This window comes from Aptenodytes forsteri, unplaced genomic scaffold (assembly GCF_000699145.1).
Source record: "Aptenodytes forsteri isolate BGI_AS27 unplaced genomic scaffold, ASM69914v1 Scaffold62, whole genome shotgun sequence".
Classification (NCBI taxonomy): Eukaryota; Metazoa; Chordata; class Aves; order Sphenisciformes; family Spheniscidae; genus Aptenodytes; species Aptenodytes forsteri.
The window spans coordinates 749,366-774,365 of NW_008794595.1; the positions used below are offsets into that span (position 1 = coordinate 749,366).

Genomic DNA, 25,000 nt, shown 5'->3' on the forward strand with positions numbered 1-25,000 from the left:
AACCCATGCTGACTGGGCCTGATCACCTGGTTGTCCTGTACATGCCATGTGATGGCACTCAAGATGATTTGCTCCATAACCTTCCCCGGCATTGAGGTCAGACTGACGGGTCTGTAGTTCCCCGGATCCTCCTTCCAGCCCTTCTTGTAGATGGGCGTCACATTTGCTAACTTCCAGTCAACTGGGACCTCCCCAGTTAGCCAGAACTGCTGTTAAATGATTGAAAGTGGCTTGGTGAGCACTTCCACCAGCTCCCTCAGTACCCTTGGGTGGATCCCATCCGGCCCCATAGACATGTATGTGTCTAAGTGGTGTAGCAGGTCACTGACAATTTCCCCTTGGATTATGGGGGCTTCATTCTCATCTTTATTTTGCAGTAGCCTTGTTTCTTTTGCTTTTTGGACTTTATTTGAAGAAGCTCTTATTTGAAAGCCTTTGACTGGCTTCCCCACCAGTTCACCTTCCAGGGTCTGCATAGCTTTGTTCGGGCCAACATTTTTTACTCTGTAGTTCTTACCATTACAGCCTGGGTGCTTGGCAAAACTGTATCTCAATTTTCCCTTTGAGGTCTTTCCTTAAATAACCAATGTGTTTTCTTCCCTTCTACTGGAAGAAGCTTTCCTGTTCTTTTGGGTCAAGCAATACTTTTCCCTCTTACAGCTCTTCTTCAAGGCCCACTGACATCCTAAAGTCTGGGAATTCTCCAGTACGTTATTAACACTCTGCAGGGAAAGAGGAAATTCGGAAAAGTGAAAAATACCATGCTCAACAATATGCCCCTCCCTAAAGAAGATTGATCCCTCTATTGCAATCCAAATCTTCTGCTCTCCCACACTCTGTCTGCATTACAGAAACCAGTAGTGCTTCCCAGGCAGAGAGTCCAAGTGCATGCCCTGCTATCTCCCAGCTCTGCATCAGGACAAATCCCTGTAGTGCAGCGTCTTACCTCCACTTCCCCCATTCCCTTTCAGACCTGGTTGCCACTAGCCAGGGCTGGACAGTTGCCGTGGCAAGACCCAGAGAGTAATCTGGACACAGCCTCAGTAGGTCTGGATTGTTTATTCTGATAATAACAATCACAACACTGGAGTTTGTCTTCCTAATCCTTGCTCAGAGCAGAGTGCACCGAACAATTAATAACGGCTACCACACAGAGTTAACGTGTTACTGCGATGCCGACAAAACTGCAGCACAAAACAGTAACTTGAGCCAAGCTGTATCTTCTATGGTCCCATGTGGATTCTGCAGAAACTAGCTACCACAGGAGCTGGGCAGCAGATGCCCCGTCCTCTTCCAAGAGGTGGAATAAAATTGTTGTGCTTCCTAAAAACATGGAGAGATTTTGTGTGGTACTGAATCATAACTGCTTTTAGAATGATCTATAAAGTGTTTCCAATAGTCTTCTGAGTTTAAAAAACATATTTAAAGTCTGTACCTTTACATGCTGTACTTACAATATCAAATTATCTATGGAGTAATGCTGAAGAATTATTACTCAAATGTGAAAATGCAAGTCCACGGATCTATGAATGCTCATCTGAAGGGAAACTTTTTGTCATGTTCTTTGAGCAGAAGCAAATTAATTAGTTGCCAAATGGCCCTTTCTGTCTATTGTTTGTACTTCCAAATTAAATAAATGAAACACTAATTATGGTGCAGACACTCCTCTCCCACGCTGAGTGATAAGTTGACAAAGAAAAAAAAAATTAACCCAGACATACAGATTCGGTTGTTTACTGCTGGAGTAGTACCTTGCCTTAGCAAAACTAAAATTGCCAATAGAAAGGCATCTTATTTACATTTGAAACACTCAGTTCTCGTATTCATTTTTGAAGTCTAACGCCGTCCTCTGAGAACAGTCACTGAGGGAGACAGAGAGATGGAAACACGGGAGTAACACTATGAATCATACCCTTGGCCCAGCTATTCCGACATGCTGTCTGTGCAAGTAGCTAATATCAGATTCACAGAAAAGCAGGGTACAAACACAAGCCCTTAGAGAACCTAAATGAGTGTGCAGTGTGACGAGGGATCCTTGCCTGACCCTGGAAGACAGTCTGTTTATATCCTGACTTTAACAATAATAATAGAGAACCAAACGTTCTTGTATCTTTTTGTTTTAGCCCACATAATCAGAAACATCATTAAAGTTCATCCCCTTATCCTTCTTAAAAATCCTGATAAACTGTTTATCCGGATAACCCCCCCACTGCAGTGGTGAATTTCACAGGCTGATTATTTACTGCAGAAAACAAGAGTAGCTCTGAGTTTCACTGAACACCACCTCCTCTCCTACTACAGTGTTGAGTAAAGGGAGCACATGGCTGGGTTTCACTCTGTCCTTCATCATTTTACATACAGCCCTAAGCCATACCACCTTGTGCTGTGATCCCTTCAGATCTCGCAGGCTAAAGCAGGGTCAGTACTTGGAGGGGAGATCTCCAAGGAAAACACCAGTGCTACAAAAAAGAGTTTTGGTAATTCATTGATGGTGCTCTCTGTCTAAATTAGTAATGAGTCAGTGCCCTAGCTTGGTGTTTAACAGCACCGTCCTGTTAGGAAATGTTTTCTTTTGGTTGAAACAAAGAACAGATTTCATAACTGCTTGTACTTAATAAAGTTATTAAGTACGTGGCACATTTTTTTCAAAGGAGGAAGAGTGTTAAGACAAATGTCTTGGCCAAATTTCAACTCGTAATTATGTTTTGCCTACCTACAGGCAATTCCCTGTGCAGTTTTACTTGAACACAGCTTTTTTTTTTTTTCTTTTTTTTTCACCTGCCTTGAAAGTACTTGCAGTGCAATGCTGCTGCACACAGTCAAACACAAGCTTCCTTCCAGTCTACCAGTATGTACATGAAGATGGCCCTATATGCACTTAGGCTAACACAGAATGGAGGAGCACTGAATTTAATTAACATTGTTAAAACATTTTGAAAGCCTCTGAATAAAGGCTGTACAGAAGTGTAAAGTATTACCATGGTTCCTACAGTCTATTTATTTAGACTTAATAAGATTCCCTTCCCACACACACACACACAAAAAAGCCACCAGCTTTGCCAAGTAAAAGCACATTAATAAATAGTACTGATATCCAAGCCATCAAAATTTCTTTTTGCCTAAGAACAAACTTTCCCACCATGGGCACCCTTTACTCCCTTTATCCTGTAAGAATCTGAAAGACGAGTGCACTTTGCTATGTGGTGGAACGATCAAAAATTACAAACTTTGATCAAGAAAGCAAGAAAGCAGATTCTGCATTTGCTAACCACTCTCTGAAAACACAAGCTTCCAGCATCTTTGAGATTAAGCCCAGGGCACTGTAGCTGATCTGAATTACATATGTGAAGTGAGGTTTTCAGAGAGAATCAGGGTCCAACTCATTTAAGTCTTTATAGGTTGAAACAGAGTGAAACTGCAACTAGAAACAAGTTGTGAGAGTTGGAATAGGTCTGGGACAGCAGCTGCAAAATACTTGCTGTCAGAAGCAGTGGCTAATGGACAGATAGCTATATTCCTGGCAGCTCAAATCTCCCAAAAGTTCAAAGTTTTACCTCTCTTTTCTCACCAAATCTGAAGGTGGCAAAGTGTGGGCCACTGAGTTCTGTGTTTAGAATTAAAACATCGTAAGGAGAGCTGGAAAATACTGGATATATTCATCTTAAATTCCTGAATTAGTTCCTTCCATGCCCCACCTCTTGGCTGTTTGTTTTCCATTAATTTCTATGAACTGAATCTGCTGACCTAAGCAAGGAATTTGTTTCAGAAACAGCTATGTTTAAATGCATACTGCAGAATATCTGAGGAAAGCACATCCTGAATGTGTAAACTGAGCATTCACAAAACAGCCAAAATCTAATGGTACATTTGCAATCAATCAGGGAACAGAAATATACCATGTGTCAAACCAAAACTAACCAACAGAGCACAAAAGTTTAAATGTATTAAATACTGGAAATTACTGTAGGTTGAGCAGCAGGACTGAGCACAATTTTTTGGAAGAAATTTCTAAAACAAAAGAAATTGAGAGGAGCTGATTTGAAAGAGAAGCAACATCCATCCATTTAGCACTCGGCCATATATAAATGATGAAGGCATGCTTATCACTCCTTGGGTTACCTCAGTAGCCAAACATAGAATCCAGCAAGGCTTATGACTGTGGGACAGCTACACAATGCTGCCTTGGCCATTTCTACCAACTGTTGAATCCCACCAGCATGACCTCGGTTTACAGCACAGCTGGTATATCCAAACCCCAACCCTGGCAAAAAATTGAGTCAAAAAATTGATTTCACCATCCAAGTCTGATGAAATAGTTGTGCAGATGAAAATCATCTGCATCTTGTAGACACCTCCACCTCAAGCACAGATGATTCTCCCATAATGGCCTTGGGCATATGTTGATCAAGAAGGGTGACAGACTAGAACTCAGCAATACTCCACATGGGAGCACATGAGTGCACCCACTGGGCTGATGAACAACCACCCCAAACTACCCCCACACCCGACTCCTCCTGCAAAAAAAGAATGGAGTCACTCAAGAGTAACTTCATTTATTGCTCTCATCGCCTTCAGCTATTCATCAATACTACTTTATCATCAGATGTATCAAGAGTATCCGACAGATCTACAATAATAGGCATGCCTTTAATAGTGTCTAAGGGGTAAAGAAATGCCTTGATGCCTGTGTCATCAAGTGCAGCTAGCAGCACTGATTCTGCCTGTTGTCTTGCCTTTAAATATAGTAATTCCACATGCAGGTGTATTGAAGGGACAGTAGTTTCATCAACTGATGCCTGAATGTGCACATTCAGTCAGTCCTAATTTGACTCTCTCTTCTGCCAAGAAAGTGAGAGTAGGTTAGAGTTCCCAAGTCAAACTCTCCACATTTTTTCATTGTAATTGACTTCAAAGATTCTAAAACATATATATATATATTCATTTCAATAATTAATACAATTAGTTGTGCACATGAATATTTAATGAGCCTTTCCACTAAAGGTTGAACAGTTTAAGGGACTGGTAATGGGAAACAATATTTATTTCAATTTCAATAAAATACAATTAGTTGTGCACATGAATATTTAATGAGCCTTTCCACTAAAGGTTGAACAGTTTAAGGGACTGGTAATGGGAAACAATATTTATTTCATTGGTGGGTTTTAGGATCCTGAAAATGAAAGACAGAAAAGGTCTGTTCCTTCTTGTTAGTACAGGGTTATTCCCTATAGTGATTTGGCTAGATTAAAAATCAGCATTTAAATAGAAGTCACCAATTCAAAAGAGCAGTTCAAATATGGAGTGATTACAATGCTTTTGCCTGCCAGCTGTCTAGCGGTCCATCAGAAATGGTCTGGCACTCTCACTCAGTTTTTTGATTGGGGCATAAGTCATCAAAAGTCACTATTGCCCTTATCAGGATTATTGTTATCAGCAAAAAACCCAGGAAATGACAGCTCAAGTACCAGTACCCCTTCTCTTTACCCTAGGATCATGCTTGCATTCAAGTCATTATACTGGGAGATTCTGCACCAATGCTCTACAGTCAGCAGATATCAGTTGTCTGCCCTTTCAGTGCAATCTTGAGAACGAAGATTCATTAAAATAATTTTTAAAATAAATGCACAAATTGAGACTGAACTGTTTAAAGATACTGTTGAACTGCAAAAGACTTCTGAACATTAGAATTAAAAGAAACTCTGAGGATTTGTACTACAGTGTCGAACATAATTTCAATGTGAATTTTACATTTTGATCACCAAGTAAAAGTGAATTCTTTAAAATGCGTTAATAGGTTTTGATATGCATCTGCCATTGTTTATTGTAATATTTATTACTATTTATAGAAGTATAGCCCACACAAGTTCCCAAAGGGTTAATGCAACTAGATGAGCTGAAATTCATGAGCATAATCCTAAACAAGTGAGTTGAAGTTCTATCAGGTCTATTTCATAGCATCAGGGATTACTGCTAGCAGTCTAATCCTACTGAGCCTAAGGGAGGTACGTTGTATTGTATTTGAAATCCTGGCCAGGAAAGAACGGAAGGTTAAATGGGTGCCTTGCTCTGTAATCAAATATCACAGGCACTACTTATCTATTCAATGAACAACTAACGTAGAAAATCAATTAGGAAACAAATAGCTGCTTCTTTTGAATTTTTTTTACCTAACAAAAAGAGAGAGCGAGGAGTAAATGGTTTTATAACGTATGTTTAACAAAACTCTATCATACTGTCCGCTATAAAATAGTTCTACACATAGACTGGCAAACATTAACTAGAAGGCACAAAACACCCCATAGCAACTGCTGATGTTTTAATGTTATTTCTTTAAGTGCTAGGGCTATTTTCAAGGTTAGCGTGTATTCGAACACCAGCAATTGAGCATCTTCTCAACGTATAAAGCAGCACACAGAAACTACGCATACAAAAATATTAACTGACTGCAGATAATTGGACTGTGCTCAAATGAAATCACAAATACATATCCGGTTGTTTGTAACTGAACATCTTAAATTATGTATCAGTTGTGAAGAGCATTTCTTCAGCTGTGCATCATCTTTTGTTCACTTGGTTAAAATCCCAGGAGTACTGAAAAAGGCTGAAGCTCCTGCTGGTCTTTGTTCCCAGCAGGGAGAAGTCCCTTTTGGTGGTCTTGAGGTTAACACCCTACCCGCCCCCCCCCATACCTGTCATTCTGAATAGACTTCACAGTCTGTGCACACAGACAAACAGCCTGACCTGGCCAGCTAGCTTGACCCCTGGGCAGGAAGAAGATCACATCTGGTTATTAATATTGGGACATTAAAAAAATGTAATCTTCAAGGCACTTGGAGAAGCAGGCTGGCAATTATACAGTATGCACTGGATGTCAGTCAGGGAGCATGTTAGCCTGATAGTATGTCCGAGAATGCTAAAACATTCATTTTGCTCTGATGAGGGGTTTCAAATACAGTCTCCCTCTGTATCTCTGAAAGCTGGTAAGATAAGTTAGCCCAAAGCACTTAAGTCTTTAGCTTATATGTTCTTACACTACCCAATTTTTAGTCTGTTTTACACAGTTTTATAATGTAAAACATTTGTAGCTGAAAACTGATGTAACTAGAAAAAAAAGCCATGATATTACAGTAGAGAAAGGCACCTGATAAATGGAACAAAAGTTCTCAATTTTACAATTGTGCTAAACATGCCCCCATTACATTCTCTGAATATTTTACTACTATCCAGACTTTTCAGTTCATTCATTCCAGACATCTGCATATTAGATGGTTTAAACACACTTAGTTTATATAATTGGCTAAAATATACAGAAACACATTTGTACGTGCTTGTGATATATATTATATACACATGTACATACACAAAGCTTTATATAACACAGGTTTAATAGTGTCATATGTGAAATCTTAGTCCCACCAAAGTCAATGGAAAATTTACCTTTTGCTTGAGTTGGGCCAAATCTTAACCCTTTATAAATGACAACACAGAGTCTCACTGGGATATGTACTGAGAATATCAAATCCCTGGTCTGACACCTTTGTATAGCCAAGTAATTACTTCTATTTGCCCCACTGGTTATGACTAAAACAGAATGAAAGACCGTGATCTGGAGCTCTTATATGCTGTATTTTGCTGGCATCCCAGCCTTATTGATGCCACATGGAAGACTTTGGATTGCCAGTGTGAACGCAGCCCAGGTCCAGCAACCTTCACAAAAAATGCTCTGACCCCCTAAGGCGCACTTCTACACCTGTCATGTGGAAGGTAGAGGAGTATGGTCTTCAGAGAAGTCTCAAGTCTGTCCTAGAAGATCGTGTCAACATAATCTCTGTGCTTGAAACCAGACCTAAAATTGTCTCCAGGGGTAGTTATTATTAATGCTCCCAGCCCAGATAGCTTAAATGAGCTGTCATTACTTTGGTTTTGCCGCAAACCACCATCAAGTCTTTTTCCTTGCCTCCTTTCAAAAGGAAAGATTTCCTTTCAAATTACATTGGGCCAACACCCAGGATGGGCCTTCTACCAGTGATGTGTTAATCTTGTGATCTGTGAGTCTGAAAAAGGACTTTTATAGCACTGGAGGTGGGAAGTTTCCAGCTTTCCAACAGAATGCTAGCACTTGTTCTTAGCTCTGATAGGCCTTGAGATGTCAGACCTTCAGACTGAAACACTATTATGTATGGAAAAGCTATTATAGGAAAAATGTAAGACGTTTCTAAAATATATTAGTCACAAAGTAACAGCGGTGTTTTTTCAACTTAGTATTAGTGGAGCTTGGCTTGGTACATGCAGCCATATGAAAAAAGAGTATTGATAGAGTTAAAGAGCACTCTACAAATTTCTCACATATTTTTCCTAATGCAAAATATGCAGGAGGTTCAAAATGCATGATAGTTTCCTGTGGGATGGTCAGCATACCTTTTTCTGTCTTTATTACTTAAAACAACATGGTCAACTCAAGCTCGAGACAAAAAAACCTTTATCCCACTCATCCCAAATAATTAGAAATGCATATTTGATAATGTACGCAAACACTCACATATGTATACACAGAAATTGAGAAAGATTATTGACAGAAAAGAGAAAAAATATAAAGGAGCTTGGGGCTTGGCAAGAGTGAAATCAGGCTAAGTACTGCAGAAACGACACTGTTCCAGACGTAGATGGCACTGTGAAAATAGACACGTAGAGATGCTGGTAGAGCAGGAAGAAGAAGAATGTGGTGAGGTGGTAAACACTGGCCGTACGTGTGCGCAACTGAGGTTGCAGAGAGTAAACCACGAGGCAAGGATGACACTATGCACAGTCCTGAGGGAGCTGGCGTTTTGAAGTGAAATTCCAAGCTTGAGGCAAGAGAGGAAATGTTTCTGACAGGTTGGGGCCTTTCAGGGTGGAGGCTCTCTGGTTTTAAATAGTAGCTGCTTGAAAAATGCTCACAAATGTGGAATAATTTAGGAGGAGAAACAGGCTATGGATGAGGTGACCTAGTGTATATGCTCACAAAGTATGTCATGGTTATCAATACCCAGTAACCTGTTTTGATCTGTAGAAGACATTTAGGAGGTAGATTTTGTTCTAACAACACACACTGTATCAAACAGGGGAGCTGTTTTGGGGAGAGGGAAAACATTTCCAAATTCAAATCCTCTCCTCTTTTTCACACCCTCTTTGCGCAGCAGTCTCTCTGATTCTTCCTTTGTAACTAGCCTTTTCTCTAGAGCAACAGAAACAAATGGAAAAACCCTAGAAATAAACTTCGGGAGAAAAACAGAAACAGTAACCATCAATTTCAGCAAGAAATTACCCAAATAACAGAACTTTTTGAACCGGATAATTTCTCACAGTAGTGACAAACCACAGTAGTCAAACCACAGGAGAGCCATGTCCCAGTCAATTGACAGAGTTAAGAAACACTGTCATTTTGGAAAACTCCTGGGCCAACTCCATTCTTGGAGTAACACTACCAAGATCAGCAATACTGCAACAAAGACGGATTTGGCCCACATTCTTCCTGTCTCATTCCTCTCATCACCATTTTAATAGGAAACAAACAACTTTTTTAAAGCTTCAGACAAATTCTACAGAGGGTAAAAAGTCACACAACCAGTAAAACCCCTGCATTTTTTCCTATATTTTTGCAAATGTTTAGACTTTTGTTTAACAATATGACCTATCTCATACTAAAGAAAACACCTCATGGACTCTGCTCATGCCATTGGCAGCTGAATATCTTATCTTTGTGGCAAATTGAGGAAATAATCCTCACCAAAACCTAAATGCTAAATGAAAAGTTGGGGGATGGGGTGTGTGAATGAGAGCCTGGTACATGTTTTAGGAACTAAAAAGAACAGCCGCTGCTTGGAAACAACTGCCATAGTTCATCAAGCCCAGAACGCCCAGACACAGCCCAGGCAGGCTCCCTGCAAGGTGAGCACGTGAGGAATGAAACCTACCTGAGCAAGGGATCAAAATGCAGGACTGCAGTCAGACCCTACAGTTTGCGACAGCAGCCGCTGCCTTTTTGTCCCGGATAAAAAGCTTCCTGCAGTCACCAGCATCCCCCTGAGCCGGCTCTACCCGGGAGCTCCCCACGGCTCCCTGTGCAGGGGGGATTTCACTCTCATCACAGACACACTTATGTGTGCTCTAGCTACTGCCCTTCCTGATCCTTCTCCCAACACATCCCCTGCGTGGCGTGCGATGGGAAGGACAGTGCACACACAGCTGGCTCTCTGCCAGCCGGGGACTCCCTGACATGAGCGGAATAACCCTGCCCTCCCCCACGGCAGGGAACTTGCATCAAATCTCCAATTTCTTTTGCTGCATTAATGGCAGAAAGGGAGCTGAGCCAAAGTTTGAGAGGGTTGTCCTGTGACTGTGTGTTTGTCATACGTTTCCTTATTTCAAGTTTTCTCCAATGACTAATACTCTGTTTAAGAGTTTCAAACAGAAGTAAACTATTCTAAGATGCAAACTGCTGGAGATAGTGAGAACCATTTAGAAGTATTTCATTTTACGGGGCATAGGAAATAAAAAAGGAAAAAAACCAACAGCTATGTACTTCAATTTTCCAGAAGGAGGGAGGGCAGAGAATCTAAAATATTTCAAACCTAATTTTGTGAAAAGATATTCAATGAGCTACAGCCAAGATAAATGCATATCAACATGCCTCTTTAACTAATTAGCAGTATTACAGGGTTCAGTAGTGACATTTCAGCAGTAATTGATCCTCTGATGCAATTTTTGTGTATTTCAAACTAGCCAATACATCCAGCCAAGAGGGCTGTGCAAGGACAGAGGCTGGCAGTCAGCACAGAGGAGCTGGTCACCGCCTGAGCGTGACCTTGGACCCCGGGATGCTGAACACACGTAATCAACAGGAGCCGCTAGCACTCAGCATTTCTAAAAACCAGACCCCTAATCCCTTCACTTTTAGCACCTCCTTCACCACCTGCAGGTAGCACAGCTAATTTAAATTCAGGTATCTACTACTCTAAACTAGTGTTTGTATATACTCACACAAGGAATTGGGAACTTCCTGGCTTGCTCTGAAATTAGTATTTAATTTCAGATTTTGTGCTGACTTAGTGGGGAGAGCATTTGGCATCATATTTTCACATTATTCCACACTACATATAGGGTAACTTATTTCTTTCTCTTCTAAACCCTAACGGGAAAGGTTTTAATGTCAAGCAGCATGAAGGCCAGAACAATCCAAAAGTCAACACAGCTCCCACAGTATGAGTTCAACCACAACAGACATCCCATCTGTATTTCATGGTGTACCTTAATAACAATCAATAATACATTAAAGTTAGCACTGAACAGTATAAAAAGAGCACACTACAAAGAGTCCATTTGAGTTATGCCTCAGCCTTGTAGTCCACATGCAGAAACAACATCTGTTTTGCACCAGCAAATGAATATCTGGGGTAAATATTTGCAGATAGATGGCTAATTACCTATTTCTGTTCTTCAGGCTTAACGAATAGTTAGCTGCCTTCGGGCATTTGCGCCCCAAGTCACTATGTATAGCAATAAATGTGGGAAAGCAACAAAAGGCAGCTGTCTGAAGAGACAGGCAATGTGACGCGGGGGTAAACTGGATGCTTCTTTCCCTCACTCTCTTAATATTAGGGGGAAATGAATTCTTCCATGGGGTAATGCAGAGCTGGAGTTTTTCTCTCTCAGCTAACTAAGCAGGAAGCACCCTAACCACTTAATGTAGGCACCTAACACAGAGGCAAAAAAGTCATGGATTAGAAACAGACAGAGACAGAAAACAAGCTAGACGAACTAACAGGCCATTTAGCAGAACAACAGTTACCTCTGGATCTTCTAACATCAAACTGGGACTGATCTTGCAGAGGGCATAAAAGAACTCATGCCAGTGAAGACCGGCCAAAGAACCATCAGGAATAGCAGAGGTTTAAAGCTAGCTGACCAGGCAGGTGAAATTCAGTATTGACAAATGAATCTAAGAAAATGTGCATTAGAAGGAATAATTTGAACCAATCAAACAAGCTACTGGTGTCTAAGTTAAATGTAACCACTCTAGGGCTCTTGGGCATCAGAATGAAGGGGGGCATGGGCAGAGACATGCAATGAAAGGCAACATATTTCCAGCACAGAATGCAATAGGATTTGTTTAAAGCAGATTATATTTTTGGATGCACCAGGCATGGGAGAGTAAAATCATACAGCTCCACTGAGAACAGTGTGTTCAGTTCTGAAATATCTGTATATCTCAAGAAAAATTTAGCAGGGGTAGAAGGAGTTCAGTGATCAGTGATGGGATTAGCAGAAATGTGGAAAAACTTCCACTGAAAGCAACACTGAATAGATTGAAATTCTTTCGTGCATGAATAGTGTAAGTAAAAGAGAGACATGATAGAAAGATCATAAAATAATCATAAATATTATTATGAAGATATAAACATTATATAGAAAGATCATAAAACAAGTAAGAACACATGATCTTTCTTGTTCTATTACCAGATGAATAAACAAACAAAACTTAATAACTTAAATGAATGACAGAAATTTTTAAAAGCTGAAAAATTATATTTATATGCAGGTTAAATTAACCTGTGGAACTCCTTCCAACTGCATATGACTGAGCCAAGAGTTCAGTTTATAAACCGATTTGATGTTTGTGTACACATAAGACCACCCAAAGACCACTTTTGGGGAAAAAAAAAAGATACTTGAATTTGTATGATGTTAATTCATTGTTCTTTAAGTAGAGAGGACATACAAGAAGAAAAATAATTTTCGTGTATGAACAACATTATTCCATATTTACCCATGAAAGATTTTTTTGCTCTGCTCTGAGAAGCAATTGTTGTTAGCCAGTCTGGAGCAAAGAGATTAGATAAGGTGGACTAATGGTATAATTTGCTGTGATAGGACAATGATTGCATACTTGGCCTATCAACGTGTTGTTGCTTCTAAAATAGCATTCTCTTCTCTTATGGACAGCCACTGCAAGAGATGTACTTGACTAACTTTATTTGCAATGGAGTATTTTTCCTTAAGACAGGTTGGAAAGATATCTCATGATTAAGTGACTCAGAAACAGCTCCAAAGAAGAAAGAAATATTCTTTACACCCAGACCAAATCCTGATAATTTCAGCCCTAAAAGTGTCTATAAGAAAATTATGAGTAACTGGGAGAAGGAAATTAGAACAGAAATGGAAATCCAATCTTTACACTACAGCAGACACTAACATATATAGACCTTTGTACAGTATTATAGCAGCTGACAGTAGCAGCCTGGGGTATGTATGGACACACATAGTTTTAAATTCTGTTTATGCTCTTGGGAAGTGTACACTTTTATAAGCACACACACCTGCCTTTTTGCTTCCCCCCCACTGTATGCCCTGTGCAAGAAACCCAGTCTCCAATAACTGTGACTTCCACCCTAACACTAGCGTTGGAAAATATGTCTCCCTAAAGTTCTTATGAGCACGAACAACTTCAGACTCCATCTCTGATTCCTCCCAGTAACAGACACTGTATTAAGCACACATGCAAAGAAATATAGGCAGACAGAAAGACAGATAGATATTTCTTCACATATGTGAAGAAATTAAGTGGCATGCTTAATTACATTTCTATAAGGTCCATTTAGACTGCCAAACATATTGGGGACCAACCTCTCACTCACCTCTGCTCAGTTAAAGACACATTTTCTTTTTCCCCAAGGCCATGCTCTGTTTCCTAGTCCAGATAGTATTGAGCTTACCTTCTAAATCTATTAGGACAAACAACTACTAGACGTAAAGGAGAGACATTTGTTTAGTTCTTTTTGCGAACACTGAGGCAGAAAGCCTTTGTATCTGCAGAGCACAAAAGCTGAGGGAACTGGGATACAGGCTTGAGCTCTGTAACATGAGATTTCAGAGTTCTCCTTTTATTGATTACCAGCTCAACTCTCTTCCTTATCATAAAAAAATATTACATACATACAACTCTTCAAAACCAGCATAGCTCTTGTCCTTTGCATACCCCAAAATGCTTTAGGTAAACCTTATCATCTGTTTGATACTTTTGAGGTAGCTGAGGCCACAGAATTTGAGCTGTTCAGTGGAGAACTCATGAAAGAAAAGAAACACCCTAGAAAGCCTTCTGGATCCAGATCCTACGTGTAATATGCTGAGTCATAGATGATCCCACAAACCTATTTTTGTTTTTCAAGAAATGATTGTTTTTCGAGAAATGAAAAAAAAAAAAATTCAAAGAGACTACAAAGTATCTAACTGAGAAAGGATTTGCTCTTTCTCAAAAATACCCGTCAGGAATCCTAATGACTAGTTCCAAAGATTTTCACCCCTTGAGTTCTATAAGCCACAGAAATTCAAGTATCATGAAGATACTGGTGAAGCCTGATGTGCTACAAGAAATACCAGTGGACATAGGAACAGGGAGACAGAGCACATTGATAGCTTATCCAATTCATCATCGCCTAGGAGTCTATCTTAACAAGTCAAAAACTGACAAAGGATATCCACAACTTGGGTACACTACCTATTTCTGAGATGCACCTGCAACATGGTTAGTCCCAGGGGCCAATACAGTAGTGTTTTCGAATCTGCCCAATAACTTTAGGTCACAAATTTGGTAAAATTAGTCTTAAACTATTTTTTGTGGCCTGTGATCTTTGCCATCTGAGAGCTGACTTCAGAAGATCCTGCTCTGATATATGCCAGCAGGGTCCTGACTTCCTCCCGGGTCAAAGATTTTGAGTCACAGAAGTTCCTGGACAAATAAGGACATAAGGTTTTCAGAAACACTTGCAGTTTGGCCTCGTTTTTTCCACCAGCTTCATTCTTCCTAATTTCCAGTCATTCATTAGCTGTGTACATATCTGCAAATGCCAAAGGGTGTTTCCAAAATAGTAACATCTAGATACTAAAAGCTGTCTCATTCCAGTAGTAAAGCAAGCCTTTTTCCATGCTCTCATCACTAGCAGACACAAAGAGCAAGAATACCAAGATCCTCCTTAGACTTTGTTTCATTGTTCTAGCTGTAAAAATATCAAGCTTCTGGTCATTCACAAAGTGTTTTTTCAATTAGTATTTTTGCCTCAATCTATTTCCCAGAGAACAAGTTTTTGTCTAGGTTACATAGAAAATAGGAACATTGCTGTTTGAATGGTACGAAGCTACGTCAGGGGAAATTCAGATTGGACATTAGGAAAAGGTTCTTCCCTGAGAGGGTGGTCGGTCACTGGAACAGGCTCCCCAGGGAAGTGGTCACGGCACCAAGCCTGTCAGAGTTGAAGGAGCGTCTGGACGACGCTTTTAGTCATATGGTTTAGTTTTAGGTAGTCCTGCGAGGAGCAGGGAGTTGGACTCGATGATCCTTATGGGTCCCTTCCAACTCTAGATATTCTGATTCTATGTTTCTATGAATAAGAAGAAGTGCCCTTCCTTCTCTTCTGCTATTAGGACCCAGAGTTTTGAATTTAGCATAAGGATAACCTCTGTCATACCTGGTATGATACTTGAGCCAGTTGCAACTTTTCAGGATTTTCCATGGAAAACATCTTCCTTCTTAATAAAGCAGTTTGGAAACAACTGACCTCCCCCACTCCCCCAGCCAAGGACTGCTGTAGGCCCAATCACAAGTTTAGGATATCAGTGGAAAAATTCCATGTGTCAAACAACCTTAGAATGAGATGATATAGACCCGCTAAAGTTCTGGTAAGAGAAGCTTCCACTGTAAACCTTTGTTTTAAACAGGGTCATCACAACAGGATTGAGTTTGAACTTTCTCTGAATAAGGGTAACCTATTTTTCTATAAAAAAGTTTAGGCACAAACTATCCCTGAACAGCAGATTCTGTGCTGCTTTTATGGGTAGAGGTGGCTCTATGGTTCTTCTCTCCAGGAGCAGTGCAAGGAGGCGGCGTACGTTCTTCTTTGGGAGAGTTTACAAGGGAGAACAGAGATTACAAATAAACACTCTACTTTGGGCAGACTCCTGAATACTGTCCCTGTATGCCAGGTTGCCTGCACACAATCCAGCAGTAAACCAGTACTTACATACTCATATATTTTAGACACATGAATCATGTTAACAGAATGGTTTGATTGACACTCTAGGATAAAAGTTTTAAATAGAAAAAAATGACATTTTTTGTTAGGCAACTCATGTGGTCAAATATCCACTCTTGGAATAAGATTAGTATATTACTATTCATGGCTCCCATTAGCAATATGCATATAAGCAAGGAGTATTGCTCATACTCTTTGTATATGACAAAACCATTTTTTTTTGTTTTTGTCACTGCTACTGCAGTAGGATGCCCCAGGAATGGGAATCTGCACCCTTCAGCATTCAAGGACTAGCTTTGCTCAATTTTTGTTTCCTTCAATGCCCCCTGCCTTTAAAAGCTAAAAATTATCTTAATGCCTTCCCTCCCACAGTTTCCCGAGTCTATGGTGCACAATACTCTGTGTATCCGTCTGCTGCAGAACTGCAGGGTTGGCATCTTCTGCTGCAGACCACGGGGGTCATTTCCATGACATCCTCCTTCATGGCGGTCCACAAAGCAAAGGTCTTGAGGTTCTCAGCAAAGCTTCACTTTCTTTGTATATCAGCACGAGGATGTACGATCATCATTCTGCACTATCTGCCTGTATTAAATACACCAGCCTAACACAGACCACCAGGATCAAAAAATATGACAAGCTACCGCTTGTAATTTACGTTTTATTAACATAAAAACCCTACCCACATTTAATGTAATTACTACCTATTTCCTGTTGTACCGTATTGTATTTTGCCCACAAACATACACATGGAAGTTTATCCAATAAAATACGTCTCCTGCATTGTACCCAATTCTTGCTAAAACCAACAGAATTGGTATTACTCAGCATTTCACACCAGCCTCCTCACTATCCTTCCTTACAAAATCTGACTGGAGCATTGCTCCAGTGGTACCCCAAAGGATAAAAAAAAAAAATGCAGAAAATTAATTTGTCTATCTAGTAAGATAGAGCCAATATAGTCTCAAGAGCTGTGTACCAAACAGCTCAAAGCTCAGTCCTGTACATATGAGGTCTCTAAGGTTTTATTTCCATCAACCCCCTTATAATTTCCCAGTTCCGGCATTTTGTCTGGATGGACTGACAAATGCATAGACCAAGGGAAAGTTTCTCCTAAATCATTTAGCAAAAGCAATAGCAAAGCTGAAGTAAACATATGCATGTCAAAATATAACTTTCCTGTCGTGTCTCAGTCTTTTTTTTTTAGCTCTCATTCTTAAATACATGGAAGAGATGGTGGAGAAAAATCCCACCTGGGAGAGCCTAGTAAACTGCAGTTACAATTTTAGAGAAGACACCTGTAGTGAGTTGCATAATATCAGCTAAAATCTCCTAAGGGTAACAAGAAAATCTATGTTGCAAGGCTGGGAGGGAGTGGCTGCTAAATTCGTAGCTGCAATCTATTTATGCACATATACACATGCACTCACATTGACATAATACTCTTACATACCCTATACACTGCATCTCTACTTTGAATCTCAGTCAGAAATAATTACATATTTCTCTTAATGTCAGAATGAAAGAACTCCAGGCACAAAAAAGAGCTGTTATACAGCCATTTTGTGTGTTGAGCATACTGAATAAATGAGGCTGATCCTCGCTATGCCGCTTTTGCTCTCCTCCTTGCTCACTCTTCCTGCTCTGCAAGAGGAGCTAGGAGCTCGGGCTCCACTGGGCAGGCTGCGCATTGCCAGTCATATCCAAATAGTCTGGTACAGACTCTTTTCAAAGAGTAGCCTTATACATCCTCACCCAGGACAGCACACAGACTGGGATCCTGGACACCATTTCAATGGAAGAACATGGGGATTCTCTAAACCATGATTTGAGAGTACCTTTCTGCTTTAGCAGTATACCATAAGCTGAATACAATGCATGCTATTTTTTTACAAGGACCATTATGTAGGACTGTCTGAGAGCCAGACAACACCTGAATATCAAATTAAATATACATGAAATATAATGTGAAAATTATTTCTCTACTATTATATTTTAAATTTAAAATAAAAAAAAGAATAGGTCTGAAATTACTATTCTGCTAGCCCACAACTTGTTTGTTTGGTTTTTTTTAAATAAACGTACTTGTCTATAGTGTATAAGTACATACAGTAGGCATATATATTATGTATACCTATGTATAGCTGACTACACAATGTGGTTTTTGAACATTCGTTTCTCTTTACACTTGTAAGCACAACAGCATAATCTGAATTACAGTAACTAAAATTTGCAGTGGAAATTAAATTTCATAAAACATTTAAAACCTTAAATTAACATAAGCCTGAAAGTACTATAAAAATTGAAATATCCTCTATTGTGAGGTTTATGTTTAGCAACAAATTAGAATAACTTTTGTTTATCACTGAAAACAGCTTTCTTCACCTAAACAACAAGAATAAGATTAAGCAAAACATGTTTTGGCTCCTCAGATGTGCAGACATATTCCAATTTCCTTTCCACAATGATTTTTATGCAAATCGATGCTGCACAATCTCCTGACCTCTTGTACCATCATACTGGGACAATGACAGTTCAATAATTGGACTGGCACATATCTAGGATATTTGATTTTAAATTAAAAAGTTAGTGTAGGACAATTGAAATGGAAAGAATGTGACTTCCTGTTAATTCCAGACTGATCAAGTATCAACATTTCATGCCAAACAGAGTAAAGCAAACAAAGTGATTGGGGCTGCTAGTCCATATGTCCCCGTATGCATATACTTCACACCCCCCACCTCAGTTGTTAATTCCTAACAACGATGCTTTCATCCAGAACAAGGATAATGAGAAAAACTCAAGCAGTGTTCCTTGGGGAACTGTTACACTAAAAGTTACCTAAGGACTAAATCCCACTTGTGCCTCCTGCACGTGATAAAGATGAGCAAAGCATTCAATATCCCTGGCTGATTTAAAATCCAAATATGCAAACAGCATTATGGAATCCAGATAGACTATTCTGCTTCGCTGACGACAGATGTAGAAAAAAAAGCTAGTCTAATTAAGATTTTGACTTTGAACCAGCAGAGAAGTGGACACCTCACTTTAAAAAAGCAATGCATAACCCCAGCTGAAGAGCAGGTGCTGCACGGTATTTGCATTTCCTGCAGAGGATGCTAGCTAGCAGGACCAACCAACTGACCATGAAAATTCTTGGCCCTAAGTGACCCAAGGACAGACTATAAATCCATCCTATAAAATATAGTAAAAGCCCCATTTGTTCTTCCACCCTTTCAATATGTGATGTTATACATTTGTGATTATCTCATTTTATTGGGCTCTTTAGAAAGCTGTTTATGATCATTTGTGGACAAAACAAAGGCTCATTGTAAACTCTTTTTTAAATAAGTTGGAAGGTCAATATGAAACAAAGGGCACCACTTTCATGACTGCTACATGCAAGCTATGCTTGTGTGTGTAATATTACAATGCATTTCAGCAAAGGGATAGAGTCCTAGCTAATTACAAAGCTAACATATAATAGTATTGCATTAGCAGCCCAAGAAATTCCTATTGAATTGCATACATCTGAAAATAGAAAGACGTGCTTGTGCTGAAACTTAATTATCTTGGCAAAAACTGTGAGGACCAGATTCTCAGAAGACATAAACACAAAGCTCTGCTTTACGCTCCTGAGGATCTAATTCTTTGTTTATTCAGATAACCTCCATCAGATAAAACTTACCATTTGGATTGACTAATTTGCCTTATTATTTATGGTATCTACGGCTAAGTAACACAATTACTACTCAGTTTGTGAGTAGGAAAAAGAATACTGCTGATCTACAAATACAAGGTCTGAAAGAGACAATCACCGTGCTCTACCAGGTTAAAAATGTTAATGCTCTTGCATTCCACCCTAGGCAAAGAAGACAAGCCTTTTTCAAGGACAGTTCTGACTGAAATTCTTTTTTATGGGTTCAAAGTAAAACATTATGGTAAAAAATGAATACAGCTTTGTTTGTTTCTTCAGTCATCGTTAGCAATAGACATAAAGGTATTCTGTTTTTGAGCCCATATGGAAAGATCATCAACACTTTCTGCTTCTGGGTCCTTTGCCAAAATACCATATCCCACATGCCTTTTACCTTAAAACATAAAAGAAAAGGTGTTGTTCTGGTCAAATAAAGAAATAATTTTTACTAGCATACGTCTAATGTTAAAGCTGCCTAAATCCTGCCAAAGACATTAAAACACCATCTGCAAAACAGATTTTCATTAAATTGATCAGTCTAAAGTTAAGCAGCTAGGCAGATGATGCTTTTGAGCTAACCTTTAACCTTTAACCTTCTTCAACTGAAATCAGGTCGCTCCTTTTGGGCAATATCTTTGCTGTTTGAGAACATGAGAGGTAAAGTGATCTATCCAAATTGAACTGACAATCAGAGCATTAATAGTGTTATGGATCAATATTTTGTCAATGAAGGGAAAACCAAGGTAATTTTCACACAGCTGAGTATTACTCTGCTAACTGCTGCCTGTCACTTTCCCTGAGCTCCTAAATAGTTGCGTATATGATGTAATCTATGGTAAATATCTAATATAAAATTAACATCTTTTGAAGCTATTATCAGCTAATTGAATATTTTTGATAGACTAATTTTAAATATTTATTTGTGATTAGAAATTGATGCTGTCGTTCAGTTACTTGGTTAACTAAAACTTCTTTTCAGCCACTCTGGTTTACTTTGCAAAAAAGATATCCTGTATTTATTTATTTATTTATTTATTAAAAGTATTTGGAAACTATTTTACGAGCACAGGACATGATATACGTGATATATGCGGTTCCCTGAATCAAAAGCTATTTGACTAAGCTACAAAATGGCTTCCTTAAGAGCAGTTCCAGCTATATGTACTTTATATCCACAGAGGTAGATCACTGTCCTGCCTCAGCTTCCAAAATCTGCAGAAGTTGAACGCTTCCTCCTGCAGAATGGAAATGCACTCTGTTGCTATAGAGGCTTTCTCTGTTGACTTGTGGAGTCACTGCATGCTTCTTGATGGATGCTGCGAAGGATTCGCAGCTCTTCTGTGGTTTAATTTGCTAATATCAAGCTGCACAATTCCAGATGTAAGTCTTTGGGAAATTCATTTAGCCCAAGCTGAGTTCACTCAGGGTAAGGCCGTCTTTGTTCTGGTTCCTAGCAGCCACGTTACCAACACCATTTGAATACTGCACTTCTGTAAGGAGCAATCAGGCCATTTCTTTTTTAAATAACTCAGAAAACAGCTGAAGGTTTCACTTTGCCACATTTAGAATCTAACTCTAAAAATGACATTTCAATACTGCCTAAAATTATACAGCTTCAGAAGAGAAGCTCTGATGTTCATGGTCATTTTAAAAGCTACGGTTATGAAAAGTCATCCTTTTAGTTAAGCACAGGAAGAGAAATCAAGCTGTTATGGCAACATTTATAAAAAGAAAATTCACAAAACAATAACATTTAAATAAATATAAATGACTAAAGAAAAAACTTTGAGGTATTTGACAAAGCAAAGGAACAAAGTCACAGATTTTTTTTCTGTGCTTTCAGACGGTTTTAGTATTAAAGTTTTTATTGCCAAACCATATTCACAGCACCTTAATTTTAAAAGAGTTAGAGGAGCTGCTTGAATATAAACACAATTCATGAATATTCGATATCGCTCGCAAGATATATATCTATTATTCATACAAATTAATGCTCTTTTTTTCCTTAGGTGCTCTAAAAGTTTATCTGATGTATCAAGAGGAAAAAAGTTTACAACTCTCTTGGTGTCAACAGCTTCACCAAGACCTGACAAAACTATCAAGTCTGCTAGCAGATAACTTTACAGACTTTCAAAAATCTCATTTATTTCCACCTTGAGGCCTGAATGTACACACACAATTAAAAGTAAAGTTTTCTGGGTGAAGTATAGAGGCATTACATTCTGTTATAAAGCATACACATGTAGAACATTTTGGTTATTTGGGACACATTGTAGTACTGCCAACCTCAAATCTTAAAAAATAATAATATTAATACCCCAACTGATATTTTAAATAAGTCATTCCTTCAAATTAGCCTTAAAATGAGATTATATAAAAATAGTGTGTGCACGTGTACATGCTGTCTGCTTTCTGAGAGTTGTTAAGCCTAGTGGGGTTCAAATTTCAACCTTCTTAGAGAAGTCGTAAGGGACAGAAACTTTTTAAAAAGCTGAGATTCTCACTAGCAATCCTAGGGACGGGTCTTAAAAAATACATATATCAGGAGAATTGCAACCCTATGGTTACCAGCAGTACACTTTCAATTGTCCTTCTGTAGGACATGAAGCTTAAAGGGTGTCTAAGAGCTTATGCATTCCTTCTCTACTGGGATGTCTTTCACCCTAACTGATTCAGAGACTGAAAAAAGGTTAATGATGGTCTTTTGCCATGTATGATAGCTGCACCACATAGGTGCTACTGAATTGCTCAATCTTGCAAACCAAGGTCTGGAAAAGAAGCAGGTTCAGCAGCAGGACACTTTTAGTGATGAGGGCTGAGAGCTGAGACTCGCTCCCTTAGTACGCTAAATCAAATGTTTTGTAGGACATGCTGCAAACCCAAACGTATTTGACAAAGATTTCTCTAGGGATCTGGCTGAGTGAGTGAAGAGACAGTGTTGTTTTGAGTAGGTAGGTTGTACCTTGCAACTCCATAGCTATGCCTATAGCTTTATTTAAAAAATAGGCAACCGGCATCTTATTTTCAACAGTCCCCAAAGCTTTGGCAATGAAGCCATCTGAGAAAAGCCCTCTGCCTTCCCATCTCCCATTCTATCATTCCTATCTGTGACACAGTTTGCAGCAGCATCTCTCTGAATGGTGGCATTATAAAACCGATCATTGAAATAATCCAGGTTAACACTCCAAAGAAGAGATGGGGACCAACTATGTTTAACCTAGATCATTTAAAAAACCTGACTTAGAGTGTGGCTCCACAATCAGTGTAACTGGAGGGAGCAAGGAACTGCTTCACGGATGACAGGGAGCAGGAACTTCTGAAGGCAGTTTTGCTGCTTAGGCAGGCTAACGGTGTCACTAGACTCTCAGCTCTTTTGGCACTTTTCAAAAAGGGGCTTTGGATCTTTAAAAAAAACAACAAACAAGCACAAAAAACCCACCTCCCTAGACTTAAGGAAAAATGCAATTTAAATAAAATACATTAAATCAGCAGAGCAGCCAGCACTGTGGGACAATATAACAGACCCAATCTTGTGTTACCGCCATTTTTGTCCATAGCAGATCCATCAAGGTTACAAATATCAGGTTATAAAATGAAAATCCATGTTACTGCCTGTGCACCCTGTGTTAGCTCAGAACAACCATTTGAACATGGTTGAACATCAGCAAAATGTTTTTTCTTGCTTAAACTAGAGGTCTGCTGAGGCTTTTCTAGATTTGTTCCATGTGTACACATTCTCAACATGATTAGAAAACCAGCACAGTTGCTGTAATCAGCAGATGACTCCTGATAGTTTAGTTATCACAGATTTCTAGTATAAATCAATAGATAACACTTGCAAAATGGATTTTCTAATCATATTTAGAGCTTGTTACAGTGACTAATGGTTTGCAATATTTTCTGAATTTTTATATCCCCTAGACAAAAGAAGTTTTTAATAAGTTACAAAGTTATTCATCTTGGAAATGAATGTGTTATATTTTGTACATGAACCAAGACAATCAAGCCAATCCAGTAAACACACTGCAGAAAATAAGTTACCCCATAATTAGGGTTTGGAAAAAGTCACGACAAGTTGTGTAATAAATGGTATTCATCACTCCCACATATTCATTATATCCACATAGTTTTTTCCAGTAAAGATAAAAATATAGTTGCCATTCTACTAACATATTTATCTACACCACACCCTTTCATGTTTGTGAAAAATCATTACTGGCTTGGAAAAGAAGGGCAGACAAAAGGATGACAGTGCTTACTTTTGACTATCCTTGGTAATAATGTGGCATATTGCATGTGCTTACTGAAAATACCAACGTAAAATAACTTGGCTGTGACAGATTACAGTTGCAAATAGATACATATGCCAGAAAGTGATCTTCTTCCCTATGCACGGTATAGAAAAACCATCATTTTCCATAATCTCTGTCAAGCTTCTGATCAAAACATAATGGACAAAGTCTGAAAAGATTATAAGAGATGTAAAACCCCTCTAGTCATTGATTATGAGAGAACTTTAAAAAAAAAACCCTTACGTTCCCTGTGTTCACAGAAAGTGCATCCTGAACGAGCCCTCAGGTGAATCAACACGACTCATCGGGAACACTCCTCCCTGACTAGCCTGCATAGTTTTTTTTCAATTATACACATGTTCAATAAACATTAATTCTGCTGATTAATCAAAGTCTTGTTCGATTAGCACTGAAACAGTTAATTTCCTAGTCTACTTGGTGGCGACTGAAATTGCTGTCACTGGCTTACCTTGTACAGTTTCAGGGCTGCCTCGTGCCTGTGATTGGTAGTATGTAAGCGCAATTTATCCACGCTGTTGGTGTAGTAGTCACAGGCGTTACATTTTAGGTGAACTGGGTTGCCAATGGCAATACACTTCAGCCTCCACTCATTAGTTTTGCCCCCTTCTTTAATGTGAGCCACCAGTTGATATTTCTGCATATGTTTGTCAGTCTTGCAGTGGAGCTGGAAGTTCGCTTTGAGCTGAGTGTTGTAGTTACAGAGCTTGCACTGGTAGATGTCTCCAATTACAGCCCTCCACTCCTCTTCGGGGAGCGAGCGTTCAGTGCTCACATGCACACTTAGGGCCTCCAGGCTGTCAGAGGTGAATTTGTTGCAAACAGCACACTGGAATAACTTCAGCGCTGGGTCACTGATATAAGGTGACAGCTCTCCTGCAGTAAGGAGGGACAGGTCATCACCCATTAGCTGACCACTGGCAAGCCGGATT

At 39.2% G+C, this 25,000-nt stretch overlaps 1 protein-coding gene across 1 annotated transcript in view; it reads right to left on the reverse strand.

Annotated features, from left to right (window-relative positions):
- Positions 1 to 25,000, reverse strand: part of ZFHX4 (zinc finger homeobox 4) — a 156,143-nt gene that overhangs the window by 103,662 nt on the left and 27,481 nt on the right. The window contains exon 3 of the mRNA XM_009272634.2: positions 24,520 to 25,000. This exon is cut by the window's right edge and continues 22 nt beyond it. Within this exon, the coding sequence (XP_009270909.1) occupies positions 24,520 to 25,000 (481 nt within the window). The remainder of the gene's footprint in view (positions 1 to 24,519) is intronic.